This window comes from Siphateles boraxobius, unplaced genomic scaffold, assembly GCF_051911475.1.
Source record: "Siphateles boraxobius isolate OS27281-9 unplaced genomic scaffold, OSU_SipBor_1 25, whole genome shotgun sequence".
NCBI lineage: Eukaryota > Metazoa > Chordata > Actinopteri > Cypriniformes > Leuciscidae > Siphateles > Siphateles boraxobius.
In genome coordinates, this window is record NW_027508866.1 from 9543584 (window position 1) to 9562050 (window position 18467).

The following is an 18467-nucleotide window of genomic DNA, read 5'->3' on the forward strand; positions in this document are numbered from 1 at the left end:
GTTGCTCGCGTTTATTTGTAGCATTTACGGCAACAGTCCTTTAAAATGTAAAAAAAACTCTAACAGGGTATGTGGCACACTTCCATCCTTTGAAAAGCAATTCATGTCGTTTTCAAAACGTGATTCTGATTTAGCCGGGGGAAATAAAACACTGCAAGAGAATAGCCGTGCGGAAGGTGATCAATTAAAAGATTAAGCGTTTTGCAACACATGGACGCATCTGCATGTTGCTCTAATAGCAGAGCCATCAGCTCATTTTCAGGGGCCTGCCGCCTCCTTCAGCACTGTCCACAGATCAAAGCCTGCCTCAGTCTCCCAATCCGTAAAAAGGGATGCTAATTCAACCTCCTTCATGTGCGGTTGAGAGAGACCCCTTCAATTAACTGATTTCAATGGCAGGAAACACAGAAAGAGAGAGAGGGAAAAAAAGATGCAAAGAGAGTCGGTCTGGAAAGGCAACATTTCTCATTAATTCAAAAGGTCCAGCATTTATTAGCCTCGCCTCTGAGGCTTAACACTGAAAACGCAGAGTATCAAAGCAGACATGATGGGTTAAATAGAGGCTATAATCTAATTAAAATATTACATAGGAGTAAATAGCTCTTTGATAACGATCTAAAGCTTCCATTAAAGAAATAGGTGCTTGAGCTTGTTTTAGGGGGAAAATTATCACTTTAAAATACAGAAAACAAGTTTGTGGGCTCTAATAAGGGAGGCTTCAAAGTGTCATCCTTATTTGACCTATTTTTTACTCTCAGTGAAAGAAAAGGGCAGGCGAAAGTGGATATAATCAGACTAATAGCCGGGAACTGACAGAAAACGGCACGTTACACTGGGTTAATGGTGCATCCAGGTGTGCTTGAAGAGATTGATGCTCTTGTGCACAGACCTATTGAAACAAGGAGAAAATGGCAGGATAATGCAAAGCCAAGAAACAAAACCCCACAGCATTTCATTCCAGATTTCTTTATATATCGAAAAATTGTTTTTGGAATCAGTAAGCAGTGGATTATGTGCTACACACCTGTTCCACTTTCAGTGCTTTGCAAATGAGCAGGATTACAAGAAGTATTAGGTATATATACAGCACACACAAAGTTAAAGCAAGGGGAAAAATGGATTCTATAGAAGTGCAGTTAACAGAACTCATATAGGCCTGTTGCATCTTAGTGAATAAAGGCTTTAGATTAAATGGCATGAATGGCTCTGAAGCGAGCCACGGCACGTTTCTCATCCTCGTGCCGTCTCAACATCTCCAGAGTGGCCAGATGGATTGGGTCCGTTTCCTGTGGATTCGGTGGGTGCTCTCCGTTTTGGTCCTTTGACTTTGGAGGGGGTTTGGGCTTTGCAATAGTTTTTGCATATTCTAAAGCCTGGTCAAAATGAAATTGCAAAAATGATTTGAGATTATATATATATATATATATATATATATATATATATTATCCACATGAAGGTTATAGCTAAAATTTAAATATTCTATTAATAATAAAGAAATAAATTATGACATATACACATACGTAAACCACTCTGGATGCAAGATATATGATTTACGAATTAAAGGGATTGTTCACCCAAAAATTAAAATTATGTCATTAATTACTCACCCTCATGTCGTTCCAAACACGTAAGACTTTCATTCATCTTCGGAACACAAATTAAGACATTTTTGATGAAATCTGAGAGCTTTCTATCCCTCCGTTGACAGCTACGCAACTAGCATTTTGACACTTCAAAAAGTTCATAAAGACATCGTAAAAATAATTCATAAACTGAATGGTTTAGTCCAAAATTTCTGAAGAGACTTGATCGCTTTATATGATTAACAGATTGAATTTAGGCTTTTATTCACATATTCATATATACATCAACTCACACATCAGTTGTTGTAAACGAAAACTCATAGGTTCATTCTTGTGTTACGCAGAACAATTGAGGATTTGAGCATTTGAGAACCAATTGGAAACCACATTTCCGGGTTTTTCAGGTGGGCGTGTCAAGCAGGTTCAGCTGAGCTTCTGTTTATGTTTGCTGATCAATGTTTATATGTGAATAAAAGCCTAAATTAAATCTGTTCTTCATATAAAGCGATCGTGTCTCTACACAAAATTTGGACTAAAGAGCTCAATTCATCTGGATTAGTTTTACGATCTCTTTATAAACTGTTTTAAGGCGTCAAAGTGTCAGTTGAGTAGCTGCAAACGGAGGGACGGAACGCTCTCAGATTCAATCAAAAACATGTTCATTAGTGTTCCGAAGATGAACGAACGTCTTACGGGCTTGGAACGACATGAGGGTGAGTAATTAATGAGAGAACTATAATTTTTTATTCTCTTTAAATAAAGCTCATGTTTTCAGAATGAGATTCTCCTATACCTTCCTCCTGGGAACGGTGTCCTTGTTGTCACTGCCCACTGGGTCCTTGGCCGACAGAGATGGAATCCTACTTATCTTCTTGTTCTGTTCGCGGATCACATTTGAATACAGCTTCTGTCGTCTAATTTTCTCTGCCTGACAGCAGTGAAAGAAAGAGCAGCAAGATTACAAAAGGGAGCTTTAATTACCTAAGCCATTTCTCCCCTAAGGCCCCTCTGTTTCTTTGTACATCCATCCATGAAGCTACTCAACAGCTGCAAATAAAACTTATCATCCCTCCAGAATCAGTGTTAACACCTCTCCCAGGCTGTGAGCGGTAAAAAAACATAAACATTTTACATCAGCCGAGCTCTTTTTGCTTTTTGAGGGCTATGCTCATTAGATTAGTTGGTCCATTTCCATTGTGTTCAGAAACACAAGTCTTTTAAATTCATGAGGAAATGAAAAGAGGGGGTTATTGAGACACGGCCATACTTGACAATTGGACGTAGCAATTAGGGATTAGCTAAATCAATATTCAACAAAGAGAGCACCAATTAACCATTGAGTCTCTCTCATATAACTACACACACAAATTATTCAGATTTAACAACATTATTTATGAATATCGTCAGATGCTTAAGTCTTTATACAATCTGAAGTGAGCATTTACCACAGCTTCTGGTATTGTGTTTGTTGGTCCAAGACCCCCAAGCTTCACCTCCTGTCTCATGTCTTTGTAGTCCTTTAGCGTATAAGCCTGAGAAAACATTTTGTATGCATAAATATTTAAGCATTATCCGCATAACTGTTATAAACAGCAAAGATATTGTGAGAAAAGTAGAGAAACTGCCTTGTTCTTAAGGTGCACTCATGCAACAATCCACAAACAAAAGCGCTAATCAGGTCAGGCTCCTTCAGGTTCTCAAGGCTCAGCCATTGGTCATGGACACTGCAGGATGGCTGTTTTCCACTCTGATCTGCTTCCCCTTGGACTGCCACACTAGCTGTTTTACAAATTTATCCCATAATCCTATGAGACATGATGGCGGGCACATCAAGGTGAGGAGATCAAGCTTCTCCCAGGAAAGCAATCTGTTTTATGGTTTAAGAACCATATAATCCGGACACAGCATCAAGTGGATGTGTTCCATGACATAATGACCCTTAAATTGTGACGTCTTCATGCAGCACTGAACACTTTACTGATCTATGTTATAAAATTCTGTTTTATTTACTTCAAACCTGTATAACTTTCTTTTTACTGGAAAAACATCTCAGTGTTTTTTAATCCATTTAGTAAAAGTTGTCCATACAATTGTTGTGGACCCCATTGTCTTTCATTGTATGGACAAATACATGATGATGGAATTTGTATATATATTTTTTATTTATTTAACTATCCCTTTAACACTCCTTCAAAGTGAATGGACACAACTGCTGAGTAAACTTAAATATTCTATCTATGTAAATGCACGTTGCTGTTGAGTACGTCTGCTCCTAAGAGAGACTTTCCTGCAGAGCTCAAGGTGCTGGAGGACAAAGAGGCTATCATTAAATGCAAATCACCATCTTACCAGTCCTGGTCCGCACAGACGGGGGTGCTGCTTAATCACCTTATCCTCTAACGCTTTTCAATGTCGTCTTTGTGACCGTGCCTTATATCATCATCTCATTGCAATTAAGAGTGTCTTCAATTACTTATACAATTAACCTGCTGTCTGAATCGGCCCACACAATAATCGTTACATCTGCAGAAGGCCCCATTGAGATACTGTCATGGCAACTTAAAGATGGTTACTAAGTATAAACAGGACGTTGTAGTCATTGAGCTATTTGTTTTGCTATATTGCTAATTATTACAAGAATTGTGCCATGTGGGTTTAAATCAGTTTTTTTTAAATGGTTCCTTTGCTGTGTATCATTTCATTTATTTACACAGTAAAAAAATATATCAATATATTATAAAATTAATTTTATATTTGAAAAATATTTAAATATTCAAATTTATCTGAAACCTTGTTTTTAGCTAAGTAGTGTCAGGCTGTAAGATGATAAATGTTTCATACTAGACAAGGGGTGTCAAACTCAGTCCTGGAAGGCCACTGTCCTGCAGAGTTTAGATCCATCTTGCCTCCACACAACTGCCTGGAAGTTTTTAGTATGCCTAATAAGACCTTGATTAGCTGGTATGTGTTTTAATTTAGGCTGAAGCTAAACTCTGGCCCTCCAGGAGCAGGATTGGACTTGATGCATGATGCATGAACGCAAAGCACACTGATTCTTAAACTAAACACATATACACACCTTATAATTTGTTTTAGCCTTCAGCTGTCTGAGTTTTTCCATTTGTGAAAGGTAACCTTCTGAGCTGCTTCTGTGGATTGGATTCAGCTGCTGCTCTGATCTATCCGAGCCGTGTCCTGTGTCGCTGCCGTTAGCTCGTGCTATAGGGGGCAGCACCGTGTAAGGAGCAGATATCAGCGTTGGGGGCACAAAGGGTCCTACGCTCTCCTCATCATTGGGCAAAAGCTCAGGTGGACAGTGGCTGGCCCCCACTTGAGGAGATGTGGGCATGTAGTGTTTCTGATGTAGTATTGGTATCCTACAGAAACATGGAGGATATCATGAATGCCAAGGCTTAGGGAACATTTTTTGCATATTGTATGCTCTAAATTAATTATTAAAAGTTAACACCAATAAGATCAACGTAATTTCTGTGGCATTAGTGGCACCAAATGGTATTAATAAAAAAATAAAATAAAGATTTAAGTAAAAAAAATGAATAAAATGGCAAAAAATATATATTGTTCAGGGTAGAAAATCATTTTTATAAAAATAAATTAATAAATAAATACATAAATATCATTAAGTATTTTGGATAGGAAATTTACTATCTGAACAAACCTTGCCTTTTTTATATTTTATATGATGTTTTAAGAGACCACACTCATGAATGTCTGCAGGTGTCCTCTCAATTATATAATTTCCTGTTTTATGTATTTTTTCTGCATGTTGGTTGCATAACAAGGTTTGTTGGCGTGAAGCCATTTTGTTACAAAAAAAATTAAAGAAATAATAATAAAAGATCATGCCAAACTACTTCAGGATTTCTTCTTAATCGTTTATGATAATTCTTTTTTTTTCATTGTGACCCCACAATAGCATTTTTTACATAATGCTGCCCCCCTATGAATATGAATACTTAATACTGTAGGTTCATGTTGGGATACTTGCATAAAGTATGTTTGTGGACTTGCCTGAGTCTGTTGTGATTCTTGAATGATAAATTTTCAAACGCATTGGCAACAGGTTTCCCAGCATGCCTCTGGGGAACACTTCTGTCCACAGCGTATACCACTCCAGAGTGGGGGGGTGGGGAAGATATAACAGCTTTTGGAGCTAATCCCATCTGCCCTTCTGAATTGGGAAGCACAGAGTGATAACCTTGTTGTATAAAGGGTGGATTAAACAGATCAGGTCTGTCCCATTGCAGTGCTTGAGAAACAAGCATTAAAATGGTCTCTTTCTGGGAAAGATTCAGTGGCTGTGTTGGATTGGCAGGTGTGTGGAGGTTCATGTTAAGGTTGATGGTAGGTGGAGCATGACTGTGAGATTGAAGCCCAGACTGATGTTGTGGTGGATCATGGATGTAGGCCACTGGAGTTTCCTCAGAGTCCTGCAATCGGTGATCAACGCTTATGACGTGTCTCTCTGTAAGGGGTTTAAGGTGTGCTCTGGGTTTGGATTCAGGAACCGGTGGCTTGAGCTGATCTTGGTGGTTGCTGGTTCGCTCCCTCTTCTTCGGTTCCTTCCTCTCTTTGTGGCTCTGCTATAGTAAGGGAAAAAAATAAGATTGATTTAAAAAGTCAAGTAACCTTTACTTACAATACAGATTGTTTCAGAGCACCTTCACAGTCATAAACAGGAAAATTACAGATTCACTGATGCAAACTTTATCAAATATGAGACGAATTCAAATTCTGCAGTAAAGCAGATCTAAATAGACAATAGTGTCATTATTCAGCTCAAGTCAGTTCAGTGTTGGTTCAGTTCAGTTCAATACAGAGCTACCAACTCTCACGCATTCACCGTGAGACTCACCCTTTTCACATGCTCTCACGCCACACATCCATTTTCTGACACTGAGAAAAATTGCCAAGCAAAGAGGACACTGACACCGCGACAGACAAGATAGAGCAGGTTATTTTTGATATGAAACCAATTCTCAGCTCTCAGATCCTGAGATTCTGTCAATTTTATTACGAAATTCAAACAATAAATACCGTTTTGGCACTTTTAAATGTGACGTGACAGATAGCTAGTGCCTGGCGGCACGTGACCCGATAATCTACCAATAGCCTACCAGTCATTGCACACCCCTAAGCAAGTCAAAAATCAAAACCAAAGCACTGAAAATTAAGATGACATGAAGCTAAATTATGAATATTGTTTTTCAAAGTCTGAAGGCACAAAAAGAATTAAATTAGCATAAATGAAATACTTTCCCCAAATATGATGAGGGCTCTTTAGGCTAAATCCATTTGCACAAAATAATGCCCCTTAAAAATTTAATTACAGATGCCATTCAAACATTTCAGGGCAAGGGCTAAAAGAATCCATTCTATTGAGCAGAGATATGTCCTTATATAACCGTGGCTTCACAGCTATTGTCATGAACGAGAGGAAAGAAAGACAGCAGCACTTATATAATGTTTCTTTGTGGCGAGCCTGGCATGCATGGGAGACCGACGGACATTATTCTTGTGAGGTCTGGAGCTGTGCCTCAGCATGTAATGCCTCTGATTTAGCCAACACCAGCTTGCACCATTCTTAATGGGAAAATATTTACACTCCTCTGCTTGCCGGCATTAAGGTGACCGTTCAAGTGCTCAAAATAATGATGCTTCTCCATTCCCCCTCTTTCCTCGGCACAGGCTCCTTTTCAAGACATTTCAGAGGCTCCATTGTGCCTGAACAACTCTATCAGAAATTGCGTCCATCACAGCAGAAATGAAATCCCGGGTGACAGTGTGCCCACTGTGCAGACATTTTCATCTTGAGAGGAAGCCCTCGCAGACTGTTATGCAGTAGGCCAATGGGTTGTGCCAAGCAGCACCACCTACGTCTGCACAGATAGAGATGGATGGAATCAATAAAGTGAGCTCTACCTTCAGTTTTTGTGTTTTTTGGAGCCACATCAGCTCGGGATCCAGAACATTGTCTTGACTCTCCGGGCTACGAGTGCTGATAGTCTCGTAAGAGGTTTTCCTGGGCTGTGGGAAGAGAAGAAAGAAGGGTCAGGGGAGTGACTGCTTGATAAGCCTCCTTTTAACAATTCACCTGTTGCCATGTAGATGAAATGCTATTATTTCGCCTCACATTTTTATTCAAGTATTGACTGCAAACAACAGGGGTGAACTGTGCACCGTGAGAGCGAAACAAAGACATCCGTGAGAATGAGAAGAAAAGGCTGGGCGATAAATTACATGCCGCTTTTGGTGTAAACGTGTGCTGACAGCTGTAATTTATCATCCACCTACTCAAAAACGGCGCTGACAGGCAGTCAGGTTTATCTATAAAATTATTCGACCCAGAGTGTCTGGTAAACTTAACAATTCAATTGGCTTTTTATGATCAACTTTTTATTCTTAATTACTATCCACAGCTCCTCTGAGCAGACCTACATGTGTCAAGAAGAGTGTTCTATTGATTCTCTTTAAAATGATTCTCTCGGAGATAAGTGTCTAGATACATCCACATTACATCAGTGCACTCTCTCAATTTTTCTTAATGTACCCGTTCAGAGGCGGAATATCTACAGCTAATGCTGTAATGAAAATCATTTAGTAAACTTCCAGTCACTTTGGCTGCTGAGGACAATTCTCACCGATCAATGGTATTGACAGCTTGCAGCGTCCCTCAATGCATGCGGCTAATTCTGAAAGCGTGAATAGAGGAAGGTCAAAGAGACACATGCAGCAGTGAGTGGATTGAGTTGTAACATATCCATCAATAAACAGGCAGCCATGCTGGTCTATGTATTTAACGAAAGGCCATGTGCGCAAGGAACTGATTTGTGAACCACCAGCACCAGTGGTCTTCAATTAGTGGTTTCAAAAAGATGGATGGATGGATGTTCATATTGTTATACGGCAATTGGACTGCGTGAAATAAAGAATCAGAGTTGAACATTAGAAAGTTTGGAAATCGCACCAAAAAACAGCATTGGAAAACAATGAGCAGGCAATGTGCAAATGTTCATAGCAGCGATCCTCATTATAAATGAAAATATCTATTGGGGCAAACATGTATTGCAAAATCCGTTGTTTGTTATGCTGCACGGTTAATAGGAGGCTGCGCTTCCAGCTCATTTTCCTGTATCGGGCAAGTATCATTTCGAGTAGAGAGATTGAGCTGTGCTGTAACAGGTGTGTGAGTAGCAGACATCACAGACCTGCCCTTCATGTCCTCTTAGCCGCAGCAGGCCACAACCTCTGCCCCATCCACGACCACTGCCTTTTGTCTGCCATTTTAATAATCTCAATCAAATTGAGGAAATGATCAAACAAAATTGCATTTTGAGCTTCATAAGCTGTGTAATATCTATTCTGTTAAATTGGGGCCCGTAATTGCCTCTTGGGGCGAGACGTGGCACAACAAAGTCAGGTGATTGGAGCTTGCCATTTTCCTCAAGACTGGGAAACACAGCTTTTGCGATGAAGACTTCAAAGGGCCGCAATTCTTGAATTGCATTTGGTTGCTATTGTGACCGCCCAGGCAATCTTGATTAGGTGTTTACACTGAGGTAGGGTATACAGTGGCAGAGAGCCGTGGAGCCTTGGTCTAGAGCTATTAAGAGATTGTACATTATGTTTCTGGCTTTGAAGTGAGGGTCTGGGGGATGACGAGGGATTGGGGCTGAGTGCAATGGCAGAAGATTGCACTGCTACTTCTGTCTTTATCAAAGGGGTCTCTGCTGGAGCTCATCATCACTCCCACACATGCCGGTAGGAAGTTGGTGCATTATGAGATTGTGTACATTTAATAACACTGCTAATTATCGGGAGTTAGGGGTTTGTGACAGAGTAAATAGTGGCTTTTTAAAAGCCCAACAGACGCGCCCTGATAATGATGTCGAAAACTGATGGGAGCTGAGGGGCTTTTTATTCCCTTTGAAGGAAACGGGGCCAGAAAAAAAGGGCAAAAGTAAAGGCTGTGTATCAAATTTACGAGCAGGCGCTTAGCTACATAACGAATGGAAGGCATGAGGTTTTGTGCTCTCTCATAGTAGGCAAATGACAAAAAAAGCAAAACTTTAACCAAGTGGCTGAAGTATTATGATTGCCCTTCATGTGTTACGTTGTACTGCAAAAGCCTTGTTGTATGATAATCTGCCGCGAACAACTGATTTCTTGAAAGAATTTAGACATTCACATGTTTAAGAATTTCCAAGTCTGTCATTCTAACGTAATTTTAAAAATCGATATCAATGTTCTGTGCAACAACAACAAAAACTGATATATTTCATATCATTATTTGTGCCACGGGTGGTTTAATAATCATATTTAAATACATTCCATTAATCCTTATGGAAAAAAAGTATCTGACTGATATTTTTCATGAAAAACAAACATTTGTTTACTCTCTTGGAATAATACAAGGAATTTCAAGTACCCGATCACACTGAGTTATCCATATCTGTCAATCCTTTTCAGTGGCTTTTCAGAAAAATCTATACAGGTTTAAGAGCATCTCTTCATTTTGTTTAAATGATCTTGACTGATATTTACTCTCATACAGAGTAAAATAAACAAGGCTATATGGAAAATTTCCATATATGTGAAATATAAATAAACTCAAAATAAACATTTTTCAATGAGCCGCCTCTTTAAGACTTACAATGCCACCTAAATGGAAACTTGACAGTGCACCATATTTTTTTAAAAGACAATGCGTTGAATTCATACCTGGGCACCGCTGGTGCATTCAGGGCACCGTCTAAACCGGGGAGAGCTTTGCTCTGTTTACCATGTCACAATGCTAACGGCTCTTCACTATGCTAATGCAGTTGATGTGAGACATTAAGGTGGGACTGGGCTCAGATGGGCTGGGTAAGGTCTTAAATGTAGCAAATACACATGAGCCACAGTGTGCAGACAAGCCAACCCTGCCAATTATACCCTAGGCCAGGTGCACCGATAACTAAGAGCCTATTGGTAACCATGCCCCTCTGATGTTCTTAACAGCCACTGTTGTGCAGATCAACTCATAATAGGCACTACATAGAAAGACATGATTCATTCTCTTCTCTCTGCTCCATCTGAAGACTCTGTCTGCCAAATTAATTTCCGTGACACAGGCAGTGTAGTCTCCTTAAAACCAGGAGCAATGAAAACACCAAGGTCACTTACTCAGATTAAAAGATAATGGTCAGATCATGATATGGCCTTGTTTGTGCGTTAAAAATTGTGAATATTTACATATCAAATTTATATATCAAATATCAAAAACATAAGGAATGTCTCTAGACTAGATACACAGATTACATAGAGAAAACATTTTTATACTAACTCACAACTTCTGATATGCCGTTAACTTAAATACTTAAGTGCTTGTAACTTCAGTTAACTTAAATTCTTTATGGCTTCTAAAAATATAAAAAATGAATACAAAAATTAACATAATGAGAATTATAATATAGGCCTACTACTGAAAGCAATGACATACAGTCATTAAGTAGTTATTAAAATTAATGGTGAATTACATCAAAAAACAATAGCGATACTTCATTCAGGATATTGGGTAATTAAAAAATCTTTTATGAATGGAGTCATCATTCACATGAAAATGTCTATCGTTGTGCCTAAACTACCCAATATCTGACATTGAGGAAGCTGACAGTATGCTGTGTTAGTTCACCATCTAGTGGTTAGCCATGAGACTTTAATTTGGTCACCAATGCTTCCAGTCAAAATACAGTAGGCAACATTTAAAGTGGGTCAAAACCTTTCATCAAAGTTATACATGAATTTTGAACAATACCCATTCTTGTCTTAGGACAACTTTGATTAACTTTTTTGATTCACTTCAAATGTTGACTACTGTAGTATAGTATAAGCTAAATTTAATCATGCAATACCTATAGAAGAGAATAAAGAATGTCAGAGAGAACAAAATAAACCTATTATTTTCCTTAAATGGGGGGAATGTTCCAAAACTACTTACTTGCTTTGTCTTATCTGGTTTATCCTTATGCTGATGAGCTTTCAAGTAAGACCCCTGCTTATGTGCGTTGATACCAAGAGTTGCTTTGTTACGCTCCACAATGTCTTTCTTATCTCTGACAGGCCTCAGATCAGAAAGATGTCGTGATCTTGTCTTCTGGGGAGACACTGATTTGCCATTCAGATGCTTTCCATCATCCCGTGGTGTGCCTTCAGAGGACATACAAGAACTTTTTGATTCGGGTGTATAGAGAATCTCTTCCTGTTGTGGGTGCAGGTGGAAAGGAGGTGAAGGTGGCTGGGATAAGGCATTTTCCATCTGAGCTGTGGGTGGATTACTGACAACGACATAATCTTGCCTGCTACCTAGAGCAAAGTTCTCCAAAGGTTCAATACTATCTTCAGACCCCTCAAACGAGTCGATAGAAAGTCCCTCATTTAGCTGGTTGAAAACCTGAGCCCCTTCCTGATTCTTCCTCCAGTTAGGGTCGTAGCGCAAGTATGCGTATTCATCTTCGGGGGGAGTTTGTCTGAAATATTTCAAAAAGAGTTAAGAAAAAATAAGTCATAAACACAGCTTTAAATTGAAGAGCAGGCTGGGTACGTCTCATTTAGTGCTTTCGCCATTGTCAGTAAGACAGTCTGAATGCCTCGAACAGCCATCAAAACACAAGGAAAAAAATCAGCTACACTTCTCAGCCGAAGCGAAATGGTAATAGCGTGTTCTATTCTCTCGCCCCAACGTCTTCTCTTACCTCTAATGACTATGGGTCTGAAGACCACAATTTGGGGATAGTTTTGCAAATGGCTAATTCAAACATATGAAATAGGTTCAAACTACAACCTAATGTGCTCCTAGCATCATTGGATGAAAAGATCTCATTAAAATAATTAGAAGAGTGCCTCTTTGTTGTGTGCCTCTGAATAGTACAAGATGCTCTTCACATCCCATGATGCCAAATACGAGGCTGCCTGGATGCATGGCACTTCAGCCAATGAGGGCAAAGGGCAAGGAATGGCTCTGTAATGATTCCACCGACATGGTCTTGAGAATGCGCCGTGGGCTCGCAGCTGTGACGGGGTCTTTAACATGCAAAGGGTCTCTTGTGTTAATATAAATGTGTCAGAATTAAATCCAATAGGAAACACAGACTCGTTTCATTCTGAATGCGACACTTGAGTCTCTTTAAAGACAATGTGTGCAGTAAAGAGGATGTAAACTAAATGGGTAGTTATTAGCTTCAATGAGATTATGATAAATATTGCTGCACGCCATTCATTCGCAGGATTTCATTCTTGAGCATGAAAATATTATGAGGGAGCTGCTTTGCTTCGACAATAAAGTCTTTGTCAAGGTTCGCCATACTCATTATGAAAAAAACTGTGCATGAGGTTAAGTACCTCTTCAGCGCATCGGCTATCAGTCTGCAAAAAATTAAAACAAACGCCCCCGGTTTTTATCCCGAGGCAGATTTTGAGTGGCGGACACAACAGTTGGGCTGGAGATGAAGGAGTGGAGACAGATGCGGTGATCCACACTTCAGATTCCAGCAATCTGTGTTCCGGCAGCGCAGAGAGCTCGTTCATTCATTGGCAACAAAGCAACTGCTTTTTAACAGACTGCTTATTGTGGTAACGTCCTGCAAACAAAAAATCTAATTTTCCCTAAATGAGGGTACTTGTTTGGAAAGTACAAACATTAGTGGGTATTTCGTCTCAATTAAAATGCAAGCGCAAACATCATTTTCAAAGGCTGTCATTATCTATTAGAAATGTGAATAAAAGCTGTCAGTCATCTCGGCTGTTTGCAAAGCAGCTAAACACAAAAAAACTCATAGTCATTTTTTTTGGGTGATGTCTTTCATTTAGTTTTTTCAGGTATAGACCTTATTCAGAGCAGCGCCATGACAGCTATGAAAGCTAGGCTGTTAGGGATACACTTGTTTTCAGTGGCATCCCCTGTAAAAAGCTGTATAAAGCTCCTAAATCACTTAAAATTTTCAAAAGCTTACATTGTCTGGAGTTTTTTTGTCAATTTAAATTTCTTGGAAATATATTTTTGCAGTTTTTTGTCAGCAGAACAATCCAAAAACACATTAAATGACAGTACACACACTGAAGAGTATGTCTATCCCTCACAGCCTCGCTTTCATTGCCGTTACAAATCAAAGATAGCGCTGCTGTGAATAAGGTGGTCTATTGCCGTTATTTATTCAGTTTATTTTAGCAACAGAAGCAAAACTTGACATTCAAAACAGAGGGACATTCGATAGGCAATTCACTCTCATTGATACACGGTTCCTAGCCTACAACCTAATACATGAATGCTTGCCTGTATTGCCTTTTTTAGTACATTTAAAACATTTTACCTCCATACCACATGTGAAAAATAGATCATTAGCAGAAGGAAGACACACCTTAAATGAGACTGTTATGATCCTGGAAAGTCTATTGCTTGGCTCATTCTTCTGTACTTTTGACCTCTGGGTCACACCTAGTTACAGGTAACTTTAAAGCAGCTGACAGTAAATATTAGATGTGCAACTAAAGCAAAAGGTATTATGATCATAGACTGCATCCAACCATACAGAGCGAGGTTATCAGGTTGCTATTAGAACTGTTTCTGCTCAAGAACTGAAAAAAATGAAAGAACCCAACATATTAATTTTGTCATCACCACCACACCAGACGCCTGTTGCATGAAGCTAGTTGAACAAACAATGAGTTCAAGTAGGTTTAGAGTTGACAAAAGCAAACAAATACAAACTGTTTTAGATCAGGTTCACAACACTCCATTCTCTGTCAACTCAGGTTTAATCCAGAGTTTGGAATTACATCGGAAGCACATGCACCTGAAAGTGTAACACATGCAGCGAACAGCCAATCACACGGAACATGGAGAGCATCAGTTTAATTCAATTCTCGTGAGAGCGTCAGTGCAATTCACTTCTATGTCAAAGATTTAGAAATAGTTATGCAAAATATCATGAATTTAAATGCATTAACAAGTCAGGAATAAACACTGTTGCTACAGTGAAAGTTTAAGAAGGCAGCTAAAAGAAAACATAAGACTATATCAATACATTTAGTATGAGTTTAAATAATAATGTATATAGGTCCGCAACGAGCTCAAAATAAAATACATAAGCTTAGCCATTTTAAATGCTGTGTGTGTGTGTTTATATATATATATATATATATATATATATATATATATATATATATACACATTTAAATGCTAATTATTATAATTATTATATGGATATATTAATATTAATGTTTCTGAATGTAATTTGGGCCTAATGGCTGGAGCTAGTATATCCAACCACACCTAACCCTACCCATAACTGTATCCCTCCACCCCATGAGACGTCCAGAGCTGTACTTCTTTTGACACCACTTGGAAAAAGTCAGGCAATTGTTTTCCTCTAAAATTCTTTCAATATAAACTGCTTTAATTTGGAGCACGAGATCAAGGGGGAGTGGCTTTATTGCACCAAATATGTCACTTTGCTCATAGCTGTTGATGTGGTTTTGGTTTGCGATTTCTAACCCAGAATAAAACCTGCAGGTTAGCTGTGGAGCAGGTTAGCTGTGTAGCATAAGTCCATGGCGATGAACACCACTAAAAACCAATCCACCTTCCTGAGCCAGAAAAAAAGAGTTTGCTCGAACTAATCTCAAGCTTACCTGGGTAGCAACTGAAACGGGCTTCATGCAAAAGGCCTCTGAGCTTTGGGAACTGGATTTGCTTGACAGAGCTTATTATGACAACAGATGTATGAAACCTCTACAAAAGCATGGATGTTGTTTATTAAAATAAAGCACCGACTTGATTAACAGCCATCTGGAATTGCGTAGCAGCTCATAAATTACATGGATATTAACATTAGGATTTTAGAATGTGTAAGTTCAAGCCATTTTTTTAATCACTGTCATAATTGACTCACCCTCATGTCATTCCAAACCTGTACCTTTATTTCTTATGTGGAACAAATAGAACATGTTTCGAAGAATGTTGGTAACAAAACAGTTTTGGTTTGGTTACTACTGACTTCCATTGTGTGAGGGAAAAAAAAACCTGACTTTTTTTTTTAAACATCTGCTTTATGTTCCACAGAAGAAAGAATCTCCAACTGGTTTGAAAAAAGACATGAGGGTGAGTAAATAATGACAGAATTGTAATGTTTTGGGTGGACTATCCAATATCAAATATCCAATGTAGTCTTTTAATTAATATGAGATCATAAAACCTTCAGTATAACAATTATATAAGATGAAATGGCATTTTACATCCCAGGAGACTGCTTGAAATGCCAGGTCAACTATTATTGGCGTTGGAAATAGCTCTGTAACACTGTTATTTTACCTCAGTGGCTCATGTGGTCCCTTCACCCGTCTTGGTTTCAGATCCAGACTATCATAAACATCAAGATGCTCTTCCTCGCTGTCAGTCTTAGCACAATGTTGTTGGAAGTTCTCAGCAGAGAGGAGGTCACTGCGGATCTGAAGCTCTCGTTGGTACTCCTTCTCCTGCACCAAACTCTCAGTATCTGACTCTAGGGAATCCCACATCAACGGTAAATCGGGCACATTATCCCTTGGGTTAGAGTCTTTTGTCATGTTAAATTTTACTTTTGACTGTTTCAGCGCCTCAGGCCCGTTGAGCTCATGATGGCGTTGTTGCTCTAAGACGATCGTCTTCATGTCGTAAAATCAACATTAGTGATAAAAACAGATTTATTTAGTTTAATTCAGCTAGCTACGTTATTACGCGTTATTTTAGTTAAATGTTTAAAGTTCATTCGGTTGTTAAATGGCTGACGTTCCAATTCAGCTGTGTGTAGGCAATGTTGTGTGTAAAGGCATCTTAAACACTGACAATGTAACGTTGAATCAATTCTGCAGCATCAAAACATTACCTCATACCCAAATCCATAGATCTGCTCCAGATTTGATCGTTTTTACCTGCGATCTATATCGAAAGATGAGTCGATCTTTGTCACGTAACGTTTCGTTTGCGGAACTGTTGCCGTGGAAACCTAGACGCCACTGCTGTCCGCGCATGCGCAGAACTATTTCTAGTGGACAAAGATCGGACAAAAACATGATCTTGGAACCGTCACGAAAGACTTGGTTTCTCAATGTAAACGAAAATCTCACTTAATTTACCATGTACATAAGTCAGTGGTTCTCAAAGTGGGGTCCGCGACCCTTTGCCAGGGGGTCCGCGAAATCATTTTAGAACCCTATGAACGGAATCGCGGAGTCCAGTCAGACCATCGGGGAAATTCTTGGCAGAGCGCTCGTGCTCTCTCTCTTTCTCTCCCCCACAAACGCGCGCGCATATCCAGAGAGAACAGTGAATCCGCGAATATACAGTAGCCTAGCCTAGTTGTAAAATCAAAGTCAAGAGGCTAGGTTTAAATTTTTCAGTTCTTTTTTTTTTATCCGTCAGTTTATTTAAACTGTTTTAAATTAATATTGTTTAAGACGTGTAGTAGCTTGCCTATGTCATTTGTAATGGATGCCCGTTTCCGCCACTGAATACGAATTGTGTCAATTGTGTCACTGAATACGACTTTAAAGTCAGAATTGTGAGATTAAAAAGTCTTTCATTCTCTTTGATAGGCGGCATAGGCCTACATGAGTAAAAATGTATGAGCCTTTTGCCTTTACACAAGAGCGTCATCTCCAGAGCTGCTATGAGTCACTTTGAGAACGTTTCAGCATTTAATTTGATACAAAAATAGGGGCGGTTCTAGGGTCAGTGGATATTCGGGACTTTAGCCCAAACTAAAATTGGGTATTTTTATTTAAATGAATGAATTGATAATAAAAGTGATTTAAGGGAATAAAGAAAAAGAACGGTTTATTGTATTAGTGAAATAATTACAGTTGTAAAATATTAAATCTTTATCTACTTACATTTTACCAGGCGTTCGTTCATGTTAACATCCTTCTGTGAACGGTAAGCCCCGCATTCTTTAATCATTTTGACATTGATGAGCTAGACCGCTAAACTTTTTGTCATCCAACAAACAGAGCGGTGCGTAAATGAGTAGCATTAGAGCAGAGCAGCATCAAGAATATCAAATACATTGCAGTGAATCTCTTATTTGCATCTTAAGGTTATTGCCAATAATAATGACAGGTTTGCGAAAAGTGTAGAACTCGGTGAGCTCAGGCAAAACACATCTTCAGCACGCGACTTGTTTAAACGCATCTGATTGGCCGATGCGTTCAACAGACATGTCTGTAATTGGCTACAATACTCAACGCTGCAAAAGCACGTTGTAAGTACCTTTAATGCAAAGGGAAAAATATAAACTGTAATATGCACTTTTCATGATTAGGTAATCACGGCAGCTGTAATCTTATTCACATTTGTTTTTCTGATTAATTGTTTTGCCCTATGATAAAGACAAGGTAGCAAAATCTTTTATTCACTACAACCCACCAAAATAAAATTTTGGTTTAACTTAATTACTAGTGTTCTGCAACAGTGTTAATTCTGTTATGATTTGTTGATTGTTCTGCCATTGATATAAGGTGCAATTAGTTCATTAATTTAAAGCTGATGCAGATAAAGTCACATTACATAATTTAAATGTTATTTTAAATGGAAGGTTCACCCAAAAAAATTAAGTGTGTCACCATTTGCTCACCCTCAAGTTGTTCCAAACCTGAATGAGTTTCTTTCTCCTGCTGAACACAAAAGAAGATATTTTGAAGAATGTCGGTAACCAAATAGTTTCTGGTACTTTTTAAAAAAAAACATATGGAAGTCAATGGGGTCCATCAACTGTTTGGTTACTGGCATTCTTCAAAATATCTTTTGTGTTCAGCATGAGAAAAACTCATTCAGGTTTGGAAAAACTTGAG

At 38.8% G+C, this 18467-nt stretch overlaps 1 protein-coding gene across 3 annotated transcripts; it reads right to left on the minus strand.

Annotated features, from left to right (window-relative positions):
• Nucleotides 1-950: 950 nt before the first annotated feature.
• On the minus strand, nucleotides 951-16636 carry jhy (junctional cadherin complex regulator). 3 transcript variants are annotated; one of them, XM_077242372.1, is made up of 9 exons: nucleotides 16505-16618; nucleotides 15952-16283; nucleotides 11584-12112; nucleotides 7527-7631; nucleotides 5616-6187; nucleotides 4663-4960; nucleotides 3029-3115; nucleotides 2377-2511; nucleotides 951-1373 (listed from the first exon to the last, which is right to left on the minus strand). In XM_077242372.1, the coding sequence occupies exons 2-9, from the start codon at nucleotides 16203-16205 to the stop codon at nucleotides 1188-1190; spliced, it is 2166 nt and encodes a 721-aa protein (XP_077098487.1). In that variant the 5' UTR covers nucleotides 16206-16283; nucleotides 16505-16618; the 3' UTR covers nucleotides 951-1187. The 3 variants fall into 3 exon arrangements, with proteins under 3 accessions (XP_077098487.1, XP_077098486.1, XP_077098488.1); XM_077242371.1 differs by having other exon boundaries at nucleotides 15952-16636; XM_077242373.1 differs by lacking the exon at nucleotides 15952-16283 and having other exon boundaries at nucleotides 16505-16624.
• Between the last annotated feature and the right edge of the window lie 1831 nt (nucleotides 16637-18467).